Source organism: Coregonus clupeaformis, chromosome 13, assembly GCF_020615455.1.
Source record: "Coregonus clupeaformis isolate EN_2021a chromosome 13, ASM2061545v1, whole genome shotgun sequence".
Lineage (NCBI taxonomy): Eukaryota > Metazoa > Chordata > Actinopteri > Salmoniformes > Salmonidae > Coregonus > Coregonus clupeaformis.
The window spans coordinates 19,205,603-19,225,225 of record NC_059204.1 but is presented as its reverse complement, the minus strand read 5'-3'; the positions used below and the strand labels follow the sequence as shown (position 1 = coordinate 19,225,225).

At 42.4% G+C, this 19,623-nt stretch overlaps 1 protein-coding gene across 4 annotated transcripts in view; it reads right to left on the bottom strand.

The window, feature by feature from the left end:
* Positions 1 to 3,527: 3,527 nt before the first annotated feature.
* The window catches only part of LOC121579407 (drebrin), a 98,605-nt gene continuing 82,509 nt past the window's right edge, over positions 3,528 to 19,623 (bottom strand). For 2 of the 4 annotated variants that reach the window (XM_041893983.2, XM_041893984.2), the window contains exons 6-15: positions 18,360 to 18,437; positions 17,744 to 17,895; positions 17,604 to 17,661; positions 16,949 to 17,005; positions 16,396 to 16,510; positions 14,850 to 14,978; positions 10,897 to 11,010; positions 8,976 to 9,424; positions 6,820 to 6,910; positions 3,528 to 5,930 (exon numbers count right to left, since the gene is read on the bottom strand). In XM_041893983.2, coding sequence (XP_041749917.1) covers positions 5,878 to 5,930; positions 6,820 to 6,910; positions 8,976 to 9,424; positions 10,897 to 11,010; positions 14,850 to 14,978; positions 16,396 to 16,510; positions 16,949 to 17,005; positions 17,604 to 17,661; positions 17,744 to 17,895; positions 18,360 to 18,437 — 1,296 coding nt within the window. In that variant the 3' untranslated portion in view covers positions 3,528 to 5,877. The remainder of the gene's footprint in view (positions 5,931 to 6,819; positions 6,911 to 8,975; positions 9,425 to 10,896; positions 11,011 to 14,849; positions 14,979 to 16,395; positions 16,511 to 16,948; positions 17,006 to 17,603; positions 17,662 to 17,743; positions 17,896 to 18,359; positions 18,438 to 19,623) is intronic. The other 2 variants (XM_041893985.2, XM_041893986.2) reach the window with 2 other exon arrangements.

Here is a 19,623-nt window from a genome sequence, read left to right as displayed (position 1 = left end):
GAGAGAGAGAGAGAGAGAGAGAGAGAGAGAGAGAGAGAGAGAGAGAGAGAGAGAGAGAGAGAGAGAGAGAGAGAGAGAGAGAGAGAGAGAGAGAGAGAGAGAGAGAGAGAGAGAGAGAGAGAGAGAGAGAGAGAGAGAGAGAGAGAGAGAGAGAGAATATTTCAGTTTGTCCTTGGTTCTATTTATATATTATGGTAGTTTGTTTATTTCGGATGCTGATATTTAAGATATTTTTCTACCAAAAGTATAGTCTACAGTATATATAAAATTGCATTTAGACAGTCATTTGAAGAGCTTACAGGCTTTTCTTTTTCAGAACAATCAAAACAATCTAGTGAAGCTGATTATCATGGCTCCTGAATGTACTGATTCATGCTTTAAGAGTAACTGAAAATTAACACAGTATTTAATTTGAGGTATTTCTATCCATTCTTGAAGTCATGTTGAATATTATTTTGCCAAAGGTTGTCTGTTTAATCACACAACTTGATGAATTGACAATTGCTTCCCTGAGCTGTCATGCATTGATTCCAGTAGTTTATTTCATTGTACCACGGTTGTTTTGTTTGTGCTGCTTTTATTTTCTGTCTTTCCTCTCACCCGCCACAGGAGAAGGAAAAGGAAGAGGTGTAAACTGTCCTCTTTCCTCCAGTGGCATACGTGTTGCTAGGCAACCACCAGGCCAGAGCACTAGCTAGCTAGAGTCTGTTTAGAGTGAAAGGGAACATCAGCTGTGTGGCCAGTCTGAGCATATTCAGTCAGAGCACAATGGGGATGGTGCACAGGGCTAGGATACATGGACACATTCTATCTACTAGTGTAGGACTGTGACTGTCAGTAGTGTCTGACTACTGACATCCACAGGGTTTCCCATCTCCTATCCCAGGGCTCGCTAAACACAGTTGGAACTGGAACTGGCTGTCAATGTGACAGCCATTTTGAGGAAATCGATCAAATGCCCTGATGGAGTGGACCGCTCCTCTAATATTGGATTGACATCACTTGGAGATCCATCATTTGAGGATGTATCCAAATACACAGACATGTATTTACCATCCAAGGGAGCATATCTGTCCAGATAGGCTACAGATTGATATGGCCTAAAGCAGGAAATGGCCCTGCTATAGTATGGACTCTCTGTGACTGACATCTCACACATACTGTGAATATACAAATTGTTCCGCTGTGAATGAATGTACGTACAACATGTAGCATGCAAAGTATTCTCTATACGTCTGACTGCAGGAGCTGTTCTCTGTTAGTCACTCCTACATCTCCTGCTACTACTGTACTGTATGGATGCGTAAATAATTGCACTCTATTCCCTATATAGTGCACTACTTTTGATCAGGGCCCATATAGGCACTACAGTGCCTTCCAAAAGTATTCATGCCCCTTGACTTATTCCACAATTTGTTGTGTTACAGCCTGAATTCAAAATTGATTAAAAAAAACCTCTACACAATACCCCATGATAATGACATAGTGAAAACATGTTTTTTTAAATGTATTGAAAATAAAATACAGAAATATCTCATTTACATAAGTATTCAAAACTTTGTAGAAGCAACTTTGGCAGCGATTACAGTTGTGAGTCTTTCTGGGTAAGTCTCTAAGAGATATGCACACCTGGATTGTACAATATTTGCACATTATTCTTTTAAAAATTATTCAAGCTCTGTCAAGTCAATCATCGCTAAACAGCCATTTTCAAGCCCATTTAAGTCAAAGCTGTAACTAGGCCACTCGGGAACATTAAATGTAGTCTTGGTAAGCAACTCCAGTATATAATTGGCCTTGTGTTTTAGGTTATTGTCCTGCTTTAAGGTGAATTTATCTCCCAGTGTCTGTTGGAAAGCAGACTGAGCCAGGTTTTCCTCTAGGATTCTGCCTGTGCTTGGCTGTATTTCGTTTATTTTTATCCCAAAAAAAACTCCCTAGTCCTTGCTGATGACAATCATACCCATAACATGATAAAACCACCATGCTCGAAAATATGAAGAGTGGTACTCAGTGATGTGTTGTGTTGGATTTGCCCCAAACATAATGCTTTGTATTCAGGACATAAAGTTAATTTCTTTGAAACATTTTTTGCAGTTTTACTTTAGTGCCTTATTGCAAACAGGATGCATTTAGGTTAGTATTGTGGAGTAACTACAATGTTGTTTTTCTCCTATCACAGCTATGTAACTGTTTTAAAGTCACCATTAGCCTCATGGTGAAATCCCTGAGCGGTTTCCTTCCTCTCCGGCAACTGAGTTAGGAAGGACGCCTGTATCGTTGTAGTGACTGGGTGTATTAATTACTTCACCAGGCTCAAAGGGATATATTCAATGTCTGCTTTTTTTTTTTACCCATCTACCAATAGGTGCCCTTTTTTGCGAGGCATTGGATAAACCTCCCTGGTCTTTGTGGTTGAAAGTCACTGCTCGACTGAGGGACTTTACAGATAATTGTATGTGTGAGGTACAGAGATGTAGGTAGTTATTCAAAAATCATGTTTAACACTATTATTGCACACTTGTCCATGCAACTTATTTGACTTGTTAAGCAAATGTTTACTCCTGAACTTTATTTAGGCTTGCCATAACAAAAGGGTTGAATACTTATTGACTCAAGACATTTCAGCTTTTCATTTTAAATTAATTTGTAGGAATTTCTAAAAACACAATTCCACTTTGACATTATGGGGCATTGTGTGTAGGCAAGTGACACAACATCTCAATTTAATCCATTTTAAATTTAGGCTGTAACATAACAAAATGTGGATAAAGTCAAGGGGTGTGAATACTTTTTGGAGGCATAGGGTGCCATTTGGGATGCAGCCTATGTGTTCCATGTATACCTGTAAGGAGAAGGGTTCTTTTATAGAACATTTCACATTTTAGTCATTTAGCAGACGCTCTTATCCAGAGCGACTTACAGTAGAGAGTACATACATTTTTGTACTGTTACAACTCACAACCCTGGCGTTGCAAGCACCCTGCTCTACCAACTGAGCCACATGGGACCATACCTGGACTATGACTAAGTCAACAGTGCCAACATCTCTTTAATAAAATGCAGTTGAATAAAATATAGATAAAAACAAACATGACAAGTGGCTGTGACAGACTTGTGTTATGTTGTTGGATGTTTTGTGTTCATTTCTGCTTTGAATGACTGAGATATTTGTTTGCAGAGAAAGCTTTGAAATGCATCAGTGGATATCTGAGCGGCCTGGAGCAATCCAGTACTTCAAGATGATAAATTATATGTTAAATAATTTTTAAAAAGTGCACTTCTACCCTACAATATAATGACATGAGATTCTCTGACCAAGATGGCCATCATTTTAGTAATGTTGCCGGGATGCCAATGTTCATTCTAGTGTTCTATTTAATTCTATGATGCTAGCATTTCCCTCTGCACTTCTTCCTTAAGTCATGATAGTATTGAAGTATTCAAGGATGCATTAGATTGGGGAGAACGGGGTGATACAGCCAAAAGAAAAACTGTCAAATCAAAAACACTCTCTCAAGTCATCGTTTGGAGGTTATTAAGTATTTTATTAACATACATCAGCACTTAGCATGTCACAAAAGATCTTGTGCTTATTTCCAAAACAGAGCATGTGAGAAGCGGATGGAAAAGAGGGAAGATAAATAAAATATATCTTAAATGAAAAGAGTGAGAAGACAAGGAACAGCTAAGCCTTGCTTTGGGGCAAAGAGGGGTAGTAGTAGTATAGTACTAGCAGTAGTAGTAGTCTCCTAGTAGTGTGATCAGAAGAGAATAATAATCACTACCCAGGAGGTTATTAGGGTGAAGAAGTATACATTGAAATCATGTAGAAAGGGTGTCAGTTACTGCTAAAGATGCGGGTTGGTCGGCTCTTACTAAGCATTAGGTGATTCTCATTTACAGAAAAAGGCTGCTAGGGATATGGAATTCCACCACAACTCACATTTCATATCTCTCTTCAAAGAAACTTAATTTAAAAATCTCACAACAAGCCTCAATTCAAAGTGTCATAATCATAATAATAAGGGCCACAATGACAAAGAAGTGTTTGACGTTCATTAGTTGTAGTTCTGTATTTCTAAAAAACAAACACTATTTACAGGACAAAATACTACATTGGTTTATTTTCTTATTGCTTGTTGGTTCCCACTCAGAATTCTGTGGTAAGAGCATAGAGCTATAACAACATATAACTGCTATAGAACTGTTCTATATCTATGGGTAAGAATGCCTGGATTGATTTAGAATCAGATCTAAGGTGTGGAATCTCAGGAATGAAACTCTAACCTTGAACAGTAATGATAATAAACCTCCTGTAGATCAAATAAAGGAAGACTGGTCTATAAGTCATGTGGAGAGGGTTGCATCAATAAGCTAGAACCTGTTTCTAAACCTTAGAGCAATAATACAGAGTAAAACGAGTCTTGATGATCAAAAGCATTTATAAGGGCTACTGGCGAAACTAATCCACTGGATTGTTTCTCATTTAGACTGTTAAGGGTGAAATCAGAACCGAGATAACTGGGTGAGAGAATCTGAGATCTGTGCAAAAACAACACAGAGGTAGTCAACAGTAGAATTCCAAAAGTATACAAAATGGTGCTGAGGCCATCTAGGGGCGTGCATGTGAACTACATCATTTTAAAAGAAGGACAAGGGAAATAAAGACACATGGAAAGCGAAAGGGTGAATTTGTGTCATCTACTGCAAAGAAGGAGGTAGTGTTACAAAGCAGTGACTACTGTAGCAGCTCTAGAACCACCTTAGCACAAGACACACTGTTCCGTTCATAGTGCCACAACGTGTGACGAACGTCCTCATTCCCATCTGAGTGCTCTAGATACAGTCATTGCCTAGTTTTCACTGAAGACGTAACAAAACAAGAGACTACCGCTATTGCCATGATTCAACGATCCTGAATTTCAATTTCTAGAACACTTCTAATAGGTAGAAAAATCATACACATTTTCCCCATGTCAGACTTTCTGCTGGGAGAGTATTCCAACCAACACAACGATAAGAAGCTACAATAGATATTCCTTTTCAAAGTGACTTGGCACAGCACAAAACAAGTATTTCGTTATACCTCCCTTGTGTGTGTCAGGGTTTTACTATGGTATAGTACAATAGTACTGCTATCCCAGCCTGTAGTCTTTATCTGGTTCCCCCCTCCCCCTCCTCATGGCCCCAAGGCCAAACTGAAACATCAAAGACTACAGGATTACACTAGGCACCACTCCTCTCTGATCCCCTCTCCCTCCCTCCTTTCCACCAGGCACCACTCCCACTTTTATCTACAACGACTGTAGCTACCCAGAATGAGAGAGAATGGATGGGGGATGTGGGTAGTAGATCCCCTAGGCTTCAGTGGAGAGGGCCAGAGCTAGGATGGAGGCAACTCTTGAGCAGTAAGGAGGGTGGAAGGTGGTGCCTGGGTTTGGGGGAGAGAGGACAAAGGGAGGGGGCTGTGGTAGGAATCATTGTGATTGGGCACAATAGGGTTTGCTCTACATTCTAATAGGCTACCTGTCTGGTACAGGGGGTCATAGTCTGCTGTAGAGGACACAGCCGTGCGCAAGAAAGTATTCCCCACTCCCCACTATTTACTCTGCATAGCAAAACAATGAGAAATCAAAGCAATAAATAAAATAAAAACACAAAACCAAGAGCTCATCATCAATCCATTAGCATCTTTAACAATAACTCAAAAACCATTTTGGTGGCTAACATCCTTAAAAAAAAAAAAAAATCTAGAACATTATACAGATTTTTTTATGCAAGACTTGTTATTATTACTTTTTTTAAAATCTGTTTCGTTGTTGATGATGCATTGTTTCTGCTTCCCACCGCCGGACTGGACTACTCCGCCATGGTCTAGTCGCTGTCTTCCATTACAGGGTCTGTGTCCCAGCATGTGATGTCAATCTCTGTACACACGCACAGGGCATAGAAAAACATCCATAAATCCACTCGGTCAATGTTTGAAAAAACAAACACACACACACACACGCACAAACTTTAGTATTTTTATCCAGGGTGTCTTACAATATGTCAAATAAGGGGGCAGAAACAACCACATACTGTAACAATCAGCATCATAAGTCAGACTGTCTTCAAAAATAAGCATGACAGCAGTTCTTGAATAAAATAGTAACAACAACAACGTGTTTAGCCAGGCTGGTGATTTTTAAGGTACCACTTGTAAAGGGTTTATAAAGAGTTTATAATGATGTTGTTAATGGTTATTTAATTATTTGTAAATGCACTACAAACCATTAATGAATGGGTTATAACGCATTGGTCAAAATAGTGCGATGTTGACCATTGGTCTGAAAACCAACCTTTTCTGTTCCTGGGACAGAGCACTAATGCATCACAACCAAGAGGGAGAAAAATAACTATTGTTTAACTGTGCAGCCATTGAAAATAAGGTTGCATGAATATACCTAAGGGTTCATATTATAAGTATTTGTAAGTGCATTTGTAAACGGTTAATAAAAGGAGGTAAATATTGGCTCACTTTTTGGCAAGCATTGACTAGTTAATTGCACTATTTAACCCAAAGCAATATAAGTGTTTATTAATGGTTTATAATGCATTTAGAAATGACTAAATAACCCTTAATTACGTAATTATAAACCCTTTAAACACTTTACAAATGGTACCTAATTTTACAGTGTTACTACTTTTTTCATATATTGATGTATTTCCAACAGACTAATCTTCACAGCTTTCAGGCAGAAAGGTTATTTTTATGTTTAATCCTCGCATGACGCGCACTCTCTCTCTCTCTCTCTCTCTCTCTCCCTCTCTCACCTGGTGGCTTGTTATAAAACACTGACGTTGGGGTCATTTTAGCAGAGCACTCCTCCTCCTCCTGCGATTGGCTGAAGTAGCCCTCGCTCGCCTGCACAGACAGACAGGCAGACAGAAACATTAGTTAATAACAGTATTGTCTCTCTGCCTGTAGACATATAGGCACACTATGCTACTGCTGCAGTGTCTTCAGAAAGTATTACAATTTAATTTAATTTAATAGTAATTTTTTTTCAACGATCTACACAAAATACTCTAATGTCAAAGTGGAAGAAAGATTATATGAAAAAAAAAAGATTAATAGAAAATAAAACACTGATATATCTTAATTAGAAAAGTATTCAACCCCCTGAGTCAATACATGTTAGAATTACTTTGGCAGCGATTACAGATGTGAGTCTTTCTGGGTAAATTTCGAAGAGCTTTGTACACGCGGATTGTACAATATTTGCACATTATTATTTTAAAATTTCTTCAAGCTCTGTCAAGTTGGTTATTGATCATTGCTAAACAGCCATTTTCAAGTCTTTCCATAGAATTTCAAGCCGATTTAAGTCAAAACTAGGCCACTCAGGAACATTCAATGTTGTCTTGGTAAGCAACTCTAGTTGCTTAGCAGACTGTATATTTGGCCTTGTGTTTTAGGTAATTGTCCTGCTGAAAGCTGAATTTGTCTCCAAGTGTCTGTTGGAAAGCAGACTGAACCAGGTTTTCCTCTAGGATTTTGCCTGTCCTTAGCTCTATTCAGTTTCTTTTGATCCTAAAAAACTCACTAGTCCTTGCCGATGACGAGCATACCCATAACATGATGCCACCTCCACCATACTTGAAAATTGTACTCAGTGATATGTGTTATGTTGGATTTGCCCCAAACATAACACTTTGTATTCAAGAAAAAAAGTTAATTTCTTAGCAAATTTTTTTGCAGTATTACTTTAGTGTCTTATTGCAAACAGGATGCATGTTTTGGAATATTTTTATTCTGTATAGGCTTCCTTCTTTTCACTCTGTCATTTATGTTGGTATTGGGGTGTAACTACAATGTTGTTGAACCATCCTCAGTTATCTCCTATCACAGCCATGAAACTCTAACTGTTTTTAAGTCACCATTGGCCTCATGGTGAAATCCCTGAGCGGTTTCCTTCCTCTCCGGCAACTGCGTTGGGAAGGGCGCCTGCAGCTTTGCAGTGACTGGGTGTATTGATACACCATCCAAAGTGTAATGAATAGCTGCACCATGCTCAAAGGGATATTCATTGTCTGCTTTTTCTTTTTACCCATCTACCAATAGGTGCCCTTCTTTGTGAACCATTGGAAAACCTCCCTGGTCTTTGTGGTTGAATCTCTGTTTGAAATTCACTGCTCGACTGAGGGACATTACAGATAATTCATTGTATGTGTAGGGTACAAATATGGGGTCGTCATTTAAAAATCATGTTAAACACTATTATTGCACACAGAGTGAGTCCATGCAACTTATTATGTGACTTTTTAAGCACATTTTTACTCCTGAACTTATGTAGGCTTGCCATAACAAAAGGGTTGAATATTTATTGACTCAAGATATTTCAGCTTTTCATTTTTAATTAATTTGTAAACAGAATTCCACTTTGACATTATGGGGTATTATGTGTAGATCAGTGACACAAATTCAGGCTGTAACACAACAACGTGGAAAAAGTCAAGGGGTGTGAATACTTTCTGAAGTCACGGTATATCACCGAGCCACTTTGTCCAAAGAAATACTACATGTACAGTACAATTTGTACCATAGATCATTCAGTACTATACTATCTGTGTATGTGTTGTACATTTTTGTTCCAGATCAGGAACACAGAACAAACTGCCATCCTCTCTCTCCCAGGTAACCAGTGGCACTAACTACTGCTGATGTAGAATGCATTTACTGCCATCTTGTGGCACATAATTTTATACTTATTTTAAGATAAGGAATAATACAGTACAGATAGTGCAGACAACATACCTTATTTGTTGTTGTGCAGCTGAGAAATGATATGCTGGTTACCAAAGTATTGGCAAAATGTCAACTTAATGGCATAAGTATAAGAACAACTCCATGCATGTAAAGTGCTGCCAAGTAATTTTGCTCAATATACTGTTATATGAGATAACATGACTACTGCTCCTCTCCTGACCTGAGTCCCTTCTTTGAGCAGCGTCTCCCCGTTGGTCATCAGCTGAGTGTCCTCTGAAGCGTGCTGCAGTGCTTGCTGGTAGCTCATGGTCATATCGTGGGTCCCGGCCACGTCCACTAGGCTGGAGGGCTCATCCTCGACCCCCTCGGAACCCCCCGGGCAGAATGGTACGTCCCCCATCTCGTCGAAGCTCAGCAGGGGCTGGGGTCGCCCTCCAGGGGGTGGGGCCTGAGAGGGGGCGATGCCGGTGGCAGGGCTGCAGTCCCATAGGTCCACCATGGGGTCTGCGGCAGTGGGGGCAGGCAGGGGCCTGAAGCCTGAGAAGGGGTCATAGTCGTCCGGTGCTGAGGACGGGGCTTTGGAGTCTGTGCGGGTCTGGGGTGCCACACTCTGAATGGGCTTGGTGGGGGTGGAGTCCTGGACCGGGCCTGGCTGCTGCTTGGGCTCACCTGGAGGGGAGGAAGGTAGAGAGGGAGGGAGGGGGACTGTTATTGATAACAGTCAAAACTTGTTATCAATAAGCCCTGATAGGACACAAACTGAAACAGTCAAAATATCATCAATATGCCCGGACAAGGTAATTCTAGTCACAATGTTAACAGATAATAAACTCCACTGAAAACATAATTGCAGCAATAGAAAGACCACACTGTTGATTGATGCTCTTACAGTATACCTACAGTCCAATATCTCTTAGGTCCACAACATGACATGAATTATAGCTTTAACTTCAGAGAACACCGCATGGACTCCTACACAGTGATACCCACAGTGTTGTGTTCCTGTTATAGTCATTTGTGTCCAGGTGGTGTACTTTAACACAGTCTACAGTACCACAGTATGTATCAGAGTGCCACTGGGGCATAGAGACATGAGCAGGGGAAGCCCAGCCATCTGTGAAGGCAAATTAGGCCTGGGAAAATACACACAGTCCCAGGGTGTGTGTGTGTGTGTGTGTATGTGTGTGTATGCGTGTCACTGGCGTAGCATACACCACAAGACAGGGGACCCACAAGCTTTGAGGGCCCCCAACCCCCAAATGTTACATTTAATTCAGTTTTAGGGTCCTAAAGCAACTGAGGAAAAACTAAAGTGCTACTGTGTATACCACCTGAATGAAGAAGAAAATGTTATATTTTTGTCAACTCTGTAAAACATCCACTCGGTCAGATTTTTGTCTAACGTCAACTCCGTCAGAGTGCTTAAAGATCTGATAGAATGATTTTATTGGGGATTTTCACATCAATCATTTTCCATATTTTACAAATGTTTGTATTGAACTTTTATTTTTATAGGCAAAAATATGTCTGTTTTGAGTATCTGTTTTGAGTATCTGTTGTTAACTCCGTCAGTGCAACTCACTGTTCTGCAAGATATGCTTAATTTCTTTTAGTATTTGCTGTGCTAGACCTAAGGGATAGGGTTTGCTTTATATATATTTTTAATATATTCAAAAAAAATGCTAACGAAATTAGCCCGGGAGCATTTTATAGTGCTATTAAACAAAATAAAAATACGTTTGTAGATTTGTATTACATATTTGAATAATCTAATGTTAGAATTAAAGCCTTTAAACACTTGTTGGACAATAATTGTAAAAATGAAATGCCTTTTATGGTGTCATCCAGTTAGTTGCATTTCCTGAAATGTTTTTAATTAGGAGGTTGTTCCTTTACATGGTGTGATAGCTGATACTTTGGTCTATCAAAATATATATGCGTATGCATGTGTGTGTCATCTGTGTTTGTTTGTCTGGGATAAATGATATCCAACAGAGTAAGGGCGCTCAATGGCTTTCAATGCTAACATTAGCCATGTACAAAGTAGCCTGTAGCAACGTAATCAAACAGAATTCAAGGATTTAAGTCCTCGTAAGGCACCCAGGCTTACCCCAGTATAACCAAACTCTGCCCAGTCTTACCCCACTCATTCCGGCTGTCATCCTCCGCCTCCTGGATGGGTGTGGTGACAATTTGGGGGACGGGCGTTGGGGACATTCCCACACTGTGATCTAAGCTCCCTTCATCATCACCATCTGGAGGAGGAATATCAGACAACACACATCGAGAGGGTACACCCGAACAACTTCAAACCATCACCACCATACATCACCATCACCCAATCATTTCACTCACAATCAAAATGCCACCAAACAATTAAATCACTAACACAATGAAAATACTGTACCACCCAACAATCAAATCACCAAAACATTCAAAATGTTAACAAACACAGACAAAAGGCCACCACAAAATCACATGAACACAATTAAAATAACACCACTGGTCACAATGTTCACAGTCAGGCTAGCCTGAACACTGCATTCAATTTCACACTGATGACAATGGTGTGGTTATTTGTTTTCAGGATTGACTTGAATGGTGCAGCAGCAGCTGTGTCAGAGTATATCTGCTAAAACTCAAATGTAGCTGGGGATGAGATCATGTGACGTATGGGTAACATCACTGGTGATGGTGAAGCATGGGTCCTTTCCATCAGGCATTTGAGCATGTACACTACATGACCAAAAGTATGTGGACACCTGCTCGACGAACATTTCATTCCAAAATCATGGGCATTAATATGGAGTTGGTCCGCCCTTTGCTGCTATAACAGCTGCCACTCTTCTGGGAAGGCTTCCACTAGATGTTGGAACAATGCTGCGGGGACTTCAGCCACAAGAGCATTAGTGAAGTCGGCAGTGATGTTGGGCGATTAGGCCTGGCTCGCAGTCTGCGTTACAATTCATCCCAAAGGTGTTCGGGGGGTTGAGGTCAGGGCTCTGTTCAGGCCAGTCAAGTTCTTCTACACTGATCCCGACAAACCATTTCTGTATGGACCTCGCTTTGTACACGGGGGCATTGTCATGCTGAAACAGGAAAGGGCCTTCCCCAAACTGTTGCCACAAAGAGGTAAGCACATAATCGTCTAGAATGTAATTGTATGATGTAGTGTTAAGATTTCCCTTCACTGGAACTAAGGGGTCTAGTCGAACCATGAAAAACAGCCCCAGACCATTATTCCTCCTCCACCAAACTTTACAGTTGGCACTACGCATTTGGGCAGGTAGCGTTCTCCTGGCATCCGCCAAACCCAGATTCCTTCATTGGACTGCCAGATGGTGAAGCGTGATTCATCACTCCAGGAAACGCGTTTCCACTGCTCCAGAGTCCAATGGCGGCAAGCTTTACATCACTCCAGCCGACACTTGGCATTGTGCATGGTGATCTTAGGCTTGTGTGCGTGTGGCTGCTCGGCCATGGAAACCCATTTCATGAAGCTCCAGAGGAACAGTTCTTGTGCTGACGTTGCTTCCAGAGGCAGTTTGGAACTCGGTGGTGAGTGTTGCAACCGAAGACAGACAATTTTTACGCTTCAGCAATCGCAGTCCTGTTCTGTGAACTTGTGTGGTCTACCACTTCGCGGCTGAGCCGTTGTTGCTCCTAGACGTTTCCACTTCACAATAACAGCACTTACAGTTGACCGGGGCAGCTCTAGCAGGGCAAATATTTGACGAACTGACTTGTTGGAAAGTTGGCATCCTATGACGGTGCCACGTTGAAAGTCACTGAGCTCTTCAGTAAGGCCATTTTACTGCCAATGTTTGTCTTTGGAGTTTGCATGGCTGTGTGCTCGATTTTATACACCTGTCAGCAACGGGAGTGGCCGAAATAGCCGAATCCACTAATTTGAAGGGGTGCCCACATACTTTTGTATATATAGTGTAGAAGTAACACAGTAGAGCAGTAGCAGCAGTAGTGACAATCTCATGCATGAGCTGCAGCAACAGTTATTCCATATGGGCTATATCAGCTCTCCACTACAATATAGTACATGGACTTCAATAAGTACTGTAGGTAGAAGTTGCCCCTAACCACTGATACAGGATCAGATATCCAATGATTATGGTTAGGAATGGAGGTAAAGTAATCTGATCTGAGATCTGTGGTTAGGGGCATCTTCAGCACCTCAAGCAAAAATACCCTCTGACAAAGATCTTCACAGTGATGCTATTTGTCTTGATTTAAACAGTGAATTCACTTTTGGGAGCAGCAATTCTCTGTACAGGATTCCTTTTGTTTATCTGTCTTGACTGATTTAATCCTGCCCCAGTATACATTTTGGGTATGTGTAAAGTCCATCAAAAGTTCAAATTAAAATATGCACTTGAGAAGTGCTTTGTGATTCTCTGCTGTCTGTACGTACTTTGCAAAGAATGACCTGGGGGATTTGACCTGAGGAGGGCGCATCTGGATGAGAAACAATGAATATCCACTCAATGAATAAACCCCAGTAAACACACGATAATGACAAACATCACTGTTACTGGGAACAACAGGACATAGAGATGAATGACCCTACGTGGCTGCTCATTATATACAATCGACAGCAGCATCTTGCTTGGGTGGACTTGCCATTTCCTTTCTAATCGAGGCGCCTTTAAATACTAAGAGAAGAGAGGAGGATAGAATATTGCCCCGTCCTCATCAACACTGAACCATTTATAAACACAGTTTCAATTTAAGGGGTCAATATTTCACACACAGAGGTGAAAAGTTCATGATGGTGGTATAGGAATCAATTTTCAGTTAAACTAATTTCATGATTTAGCTGGTGGATGGAACTACTAGGACCTGGTTGGATCTAGTAGGAGCTGGTTAGAACTAGTTGGACCTGGTTGGAACTGGTTAGAACTGGTTGGCCACCCTCACACAGACAGACCACACAACATTAGGAAAAACACAGTACAGTTACAGTACAATTATAGTACAATACTCCACATAGATCAGGGGTAACATCCATATACTGTTTGGCCACACAGGGCCCACAGGGTACACAACACAGTTCCAGGGCAACACAACGGAACGAGCAGCTCGATGACGACGGCACACACACTCACAGGTAATTCGTCAGAAGGTACGCAAGGTGTGTGTGTTGCGGACGGAGCAGAGCGTCGCAGTCCATCAGGAGTAGCATGAGAGAAACGGGGCAGGGATGCGGGAGATGGGGGTAAAGGTGGATACGAAGTAAGATTGCCAAAACAAATAATGGAGCATGGAACCTATGCAGGTTTGGATTATTCTCCTTCATTTCTCCTTCTCTCCTCCAGGTGAAAACCTGCCCTATAGGGTTCACTATGACTTTTTCCCCTAACCATCCTACCCTCACCCCCACAACACTGGATAAAAGATCAGACCGAGAGGTGACCGAGAGGGATAATGGAGTACACATCATTGGCGTGAAGGATGTGGAAGACTGAAGGCGGTTGACAAGATAGTGTGTTAGTAAGTTAGGGTAGTTAGTGTACAGATTCATTTGTGAAAGGAGATATAAGAGGTACTAACTAGTAGGCAGAACTAAGGGCCATGATCAACTCAGCTCTTTGATATAAGCTGCCATCATCAGCAAGACAACTAAAAGCACACTGCACCAGAGTGGGAGTGTAGAGAAAGTGGCCAAACCAGGAGAGTGCTGACTGACTGAGACACAGCCTTTAGTGGAGAACAGGATCTGTCATCACACCGGAAGGGCTTTTAGCACAGGGCACCGTGCGTTTTAGCACACTGCACAGCCACCCATCTCCCACAGACAGTACCAATCTGGAGATATCTAATTCAGGCTCTCCAAGGACTCAAAATAGAATAGAGCACGTCAAGCCCAGGTTAGCTAACAGTAGGTAGCTACAGCTGTGCTCTGAGCTAGCGGGGGGGTTGTAAGGATGGTGCAGGAGAGGGAGCTGAGTTTGTTACAGCAGCTTCAGGGGATGATTTGGGGTGATGGGGGCGTGTCCTCTACTGTGGTCCTGTGAGGGTGGGTGGGGGCAGAGGGGGGGTCTCTACTTCCTCCCTGCTCCTCCTCCTGTCCAGTACCTACCGGGTGTAGTGGGCTGTAGCCTCGCGTGAGGCGGGGTGCGGAGGGGGGGCGGACTGGGCTCGCTGGGACTGTGCTGCTGCTTCAAAAACGGGCTGTCCAAACGGCCTGGTAACGGGCTGTCCAAACGGCCTGACAAGAGACAGGGCCCAGAGTGACACACACACACACACACACGGAGCGACACACACACACAGCAACGCACACACACATACATACAGACGCAGGGAGGACAGGGAAAGACGAGAGAGGGAGAGTGATAGAGGGGCACAGAGAAAAGAGAGACAGGGGAGAGTAGGAGGAAGACAGGAAGGAGAAAGTCAAGATAAAACGAGGCAAGGCCCAGGAGGATTCCAGGTGAGAAGTGAAGAGTTGTGGGAGAATGGGTATGGTCCCATAGAAACTCATTAGTGAGGAGAGAATAGAAGAAAAGACGCTCAAGGATCCAAAGAACTGAGGGAGACACCGGAGTAAAATTAATTATAAATAATTATAAAATTAACTGATGTATGTGTGGATGAATGGAGAGACGGACGACAAGACAAATGGATGCACAACCATGAATCAAATCAAATGATAGAGAGAGGTCAAAGAGATAGAGGTCAAAGAGATAGAGAGGTCAAAGAGATAGAGGTCAAAGAGATAGAGGTCAAAGAGATATAGAGGTCAAAGAGATAGAGAGGTCAAAGAGATAGAGAGGTCAAAGAGATAGAGCTCAAAGAGATAGAGGTCAAAGAGATAGAGGTCAAATAGATAGAGCTCAAAGAGATAGAGGTCAAAGAGATAGAGAGGTCAAAGAGATAGAGGTCAAAGAGATAGAGAGGTCAAAGAGATAGAGAGAAAGAGAATAATATAAAGAAGAGGGAGAGTTGTTAGTGTGGTAATGACACTCTGTGGACAAAGCATGCAGTAGTAGAAGCACTGCACCAAGCTCATTAATGATGGAGGAAGGAACATGATTTCAGTTCAGTATGTTAAGATGGAATGAACACAGAGGCTTTCTCCCATGGTGAAAATATCCTGTTGCTTGTAGACAAAAACATATATTGTTTCAGGGAGATTCTTGCAGGTGGAGAGGAGAGTGTGTTGTCTTGTTCAGTATGGAGACCCTCACTCAGTCAGGCACTTGTTCCTGTCTCCATCCACTCCACCTGGCTCCTTGGAGCCACCTGTTATCTGTATCAATGTAGCCTGCAAGGGATTCCTGCTACAGCATCTGTCTCTCTTCTTCCATCTACATCTTCTTCTGTCTTCAACTGGATTACTTCTTATCTTAGTCTGAATTCTACTCCAACTGTTCTCCTGCCTTCCAGATCTCTGTGGTATACCCAGGTGTCTGGGTCCAAAAGGCTCTGTCCACACATACACAGTGATGACAGACACACTGGTGACGTACAGCAGAGTACAGGGACTGAGGCCTGTAACGAGGTGAATGACAGGACAAATGGTGGTCGGGTGACCCAAACTCTCCCTCTCTTCCTCCCTCTGTCCCTCTGCCCCTCCCTCCCTCCATCTCTACCCTCTTCTCCCTCCCTCTCTCTGGTCTTACCGGTCCTGTGGCTAGAGGCAGGGGAGATGTCCACACCAGTGGCCACAGCCTTCTCCTTCTGCTTAAAGAACTCCCTGGGGTTGTCCGCTCGCTGGGCAATGAGGGCTTTCGCCTCCTGTCAACAAACAGACATACAGTACAACGTTAGACACGTAGAGCACACACACACCCACCCACACCCACCCACCCACCCACTCACCAACTCACACACACCCACACCACCGTGAGATACTCATCACACATAGGTAATACACTGACACCACAAATGCACACAAGAGCACACACACTCTTTCACACAGCATTTACCTTACACACAGAGAGCCAGAGACAAAAATCCCAGTGTAGCCTGACTAGTCCCACTAACACAGAACCAAAGCCCAAGAGTGCTACTGTCACAATGACACATATATACAGGTCAGGAGTCTGGGCCACACTCTACTTTACTCTCTCAGTCTCAGCCTACTAACACTGGAGAGGCACAGAATCTGATATACAGAGTCGATTTTCTGCATGCAATGAATCCCCCCATTGGGACTGATGGTCTGAAACCCACCTCCACTTCAGACTCCTTCTTCTCCTTCTCCAGGTCCTCATAGCTAAGTTCTGCTGTCTGCAGAGAGAGAGAGAGAGAGAGAGAGAGAGAGAGAGAGAGAGAGAGAGAGAGAGAGAGAGAGAGAGAGAGAGAGAGAGAGAGAGAGAGAGAGAGAGAGAGAGAGAGAGAGAGAGAGAGAGAGAGAGAGAGAGATGGGTACAAGGGTTCATAGCATGGCAGCCATTACAAAAGCACAGACGTACAAGCTGGCATTTTCAAAGTGTTCTGAAACAAAGTGAGAGTCTTAAAATAACGTTGGCTTTTGTGGAATGGTAAGTATGAGAGAAGTTCAAATATTGTGGGGTCCAATATTTGGAGAATAAATGTTGTTGGATTTTTTAAAACAGGAAAATGAAATAGAACTCTTGATTCATCTTAACCTTTCTCCCCAGACAATATCAATGATGCATGGTGACTAGTCTCAAAATGAGATCCGAAATGCTCTCTAAAAGCAGACTGCCTCTTTCAGTGGTGGGGAGTAACTAAGGCAAGACCCTCTTTGGCATGGAACAGAGAATACACATAATACTCTGGTACCCACACACACACACACACACACACACACACACACACACACACACACCTCTTACTACAGCATTAACACACACACACTTACTATGAGGGGCTGATTCCGTGTCCTCTCTTTGGCCTCCTCTTCCTCCTGCATCTTCTTTCTGCTCCACACACACAGAGTTACCACATGGACCAAGCACCAGAGTTTACCGTGATACAGCACATTACCCATAAGAACACTACCTGTGTTCCTCGATCTGCCTCTCCCTCTCGCGGTACCTCTTCTCTCTATCCTCCTGCTCTTTCCTTTCCAGCTCCATCCTCTCCTCCTCGAATCGTTGCCTCTCCTCAGCAACCTTCTTCCTCTCCTCCTCCTTTCTCAACTCTTCCTCACGCTGGTACACACAAAGGATAAATATATTTCAATATTTGTTCAATACTTCAATAACCAATTAGTCACAACATTATAAAACATCAATGACTAAAATGCAAAACAGAAAATGTGGCTTTGGTCCTTCTATTGAGCAAAATCAACACAATATAACTTGTAGAGGGCAAAGCCGCCCGCTCACAATGATTCAAATTAAAATAACCTCAAGGACAGAGAGCAGTGGATGTCATCTCTCATTTGAGTCTGTCTCATTGGCTAGTGGCGTTGCTTCTGGAAGACATTGTTTGACTTTGTTTTGATGCTACTCCTACACACTCAAATTGAAACGACTATTCATGCTATCATTCCTAATCTGAGGAAAAGGTAGATTCTGCTCTTCTTGTCTCCAGAGTCCTTGTCCCAGTCAAACCCCCCTCCCTCCTTCCATTCCTCCCTCCTGACGTTAGCGGGAATCATGTTCTTTCCTACCTTGGCTTGTTCCCAAAATTCCTCTCTATTGATCTTCTTCATCTCGATCTCTGCGTTGGTTTTGGTGTACACGGTGCCCTGGACATCCGCCCAATAGGGAAAGAGGAAAGAGGAAAGAGGAAAGGAGAGAGGAAGGGGAAGTGGTTGGTTACAACCATTAGTCATAGAGCCATGACACACACGCGCATACACAGTTCAGGGTCAGCGTCTGCTATAGTACAATTACTGTGCCCTCCAAATCCTATTGCACCCCACCACCCCGTAACCAACAGGGTCAGACTAGACATATAGTGTCATATTTCTGTACGACACCCGACTAACCTGTACCCCCGCACATTGACTCATTACCGGTACCCCCTGTATATAGCCTCTTTATTGTTATTTTATTGTTACTTTTTATAATTTTTTACTTAAGTTTATTTGGTAACGCTATTTCTTGAACCGCATTGTTGGTTAAGGGCTTGTAAGTAAGCATTTCACGGTAAGGTCTACACCTGTTGTATTCGGCGCATGTGACAAATAAAGTTTGATTTGATTTGAATTACCGTATCCCTTATTGTGCGCCATAGCCTGGATATGATTTATATGAAGTTATATAACTTTAACTTCTATATTATGTATGAAGGGGAGTATCCATTAAGAACAGAGAAAGCACTAAGTGATTTATGATTCAGATACAGAGAGAATAGAACAGCTTGTACCCTTTAGGTGCGGGCTTAAAGATAGATGTTATCCACAGGGTAGCCTGTTCAAAAGTGCCAGTGTGAAATTGTTGGTGTAGAAATTGAATGCTAGAATGGTTGTTATCATTGTAAAACCCTATGACACAATACATTTTGTTAGTCTTGTTAGTTTGTTAATCTACAGTATATATCATTCTTTAAACTCAAGGAATTTACCTCAGCTTAATGTCGTAATGTTTTGGTAGCAATACACTGTAGACGATCTATCAGAATGTAATGTACCTTTAGCGCAGCGGCTAGCCTAACGTCCTGGTTCAGTTGTGTCCAGATACGCAGAGAGAGAATGAGCAAGGAGCCTGCTAGCTGTCCAGCTGAGTGACTCATTCCTTATGGACTCTCTAACACACAGTAAGGCCCATTGTTTAAGTTCCTAAACATTAACAATGCCTCGCTCTCAGAGGCCCGCTCCAACGCTCTTTCTCTCTTTCTCCATCTCTTTCCCCCTCTCTCTCTCCCCCTCTATCTCATCCTCTCCATTAATCTATCTGTGTCTCTCGCTCTCCCTCTCTCTCCCACACTCT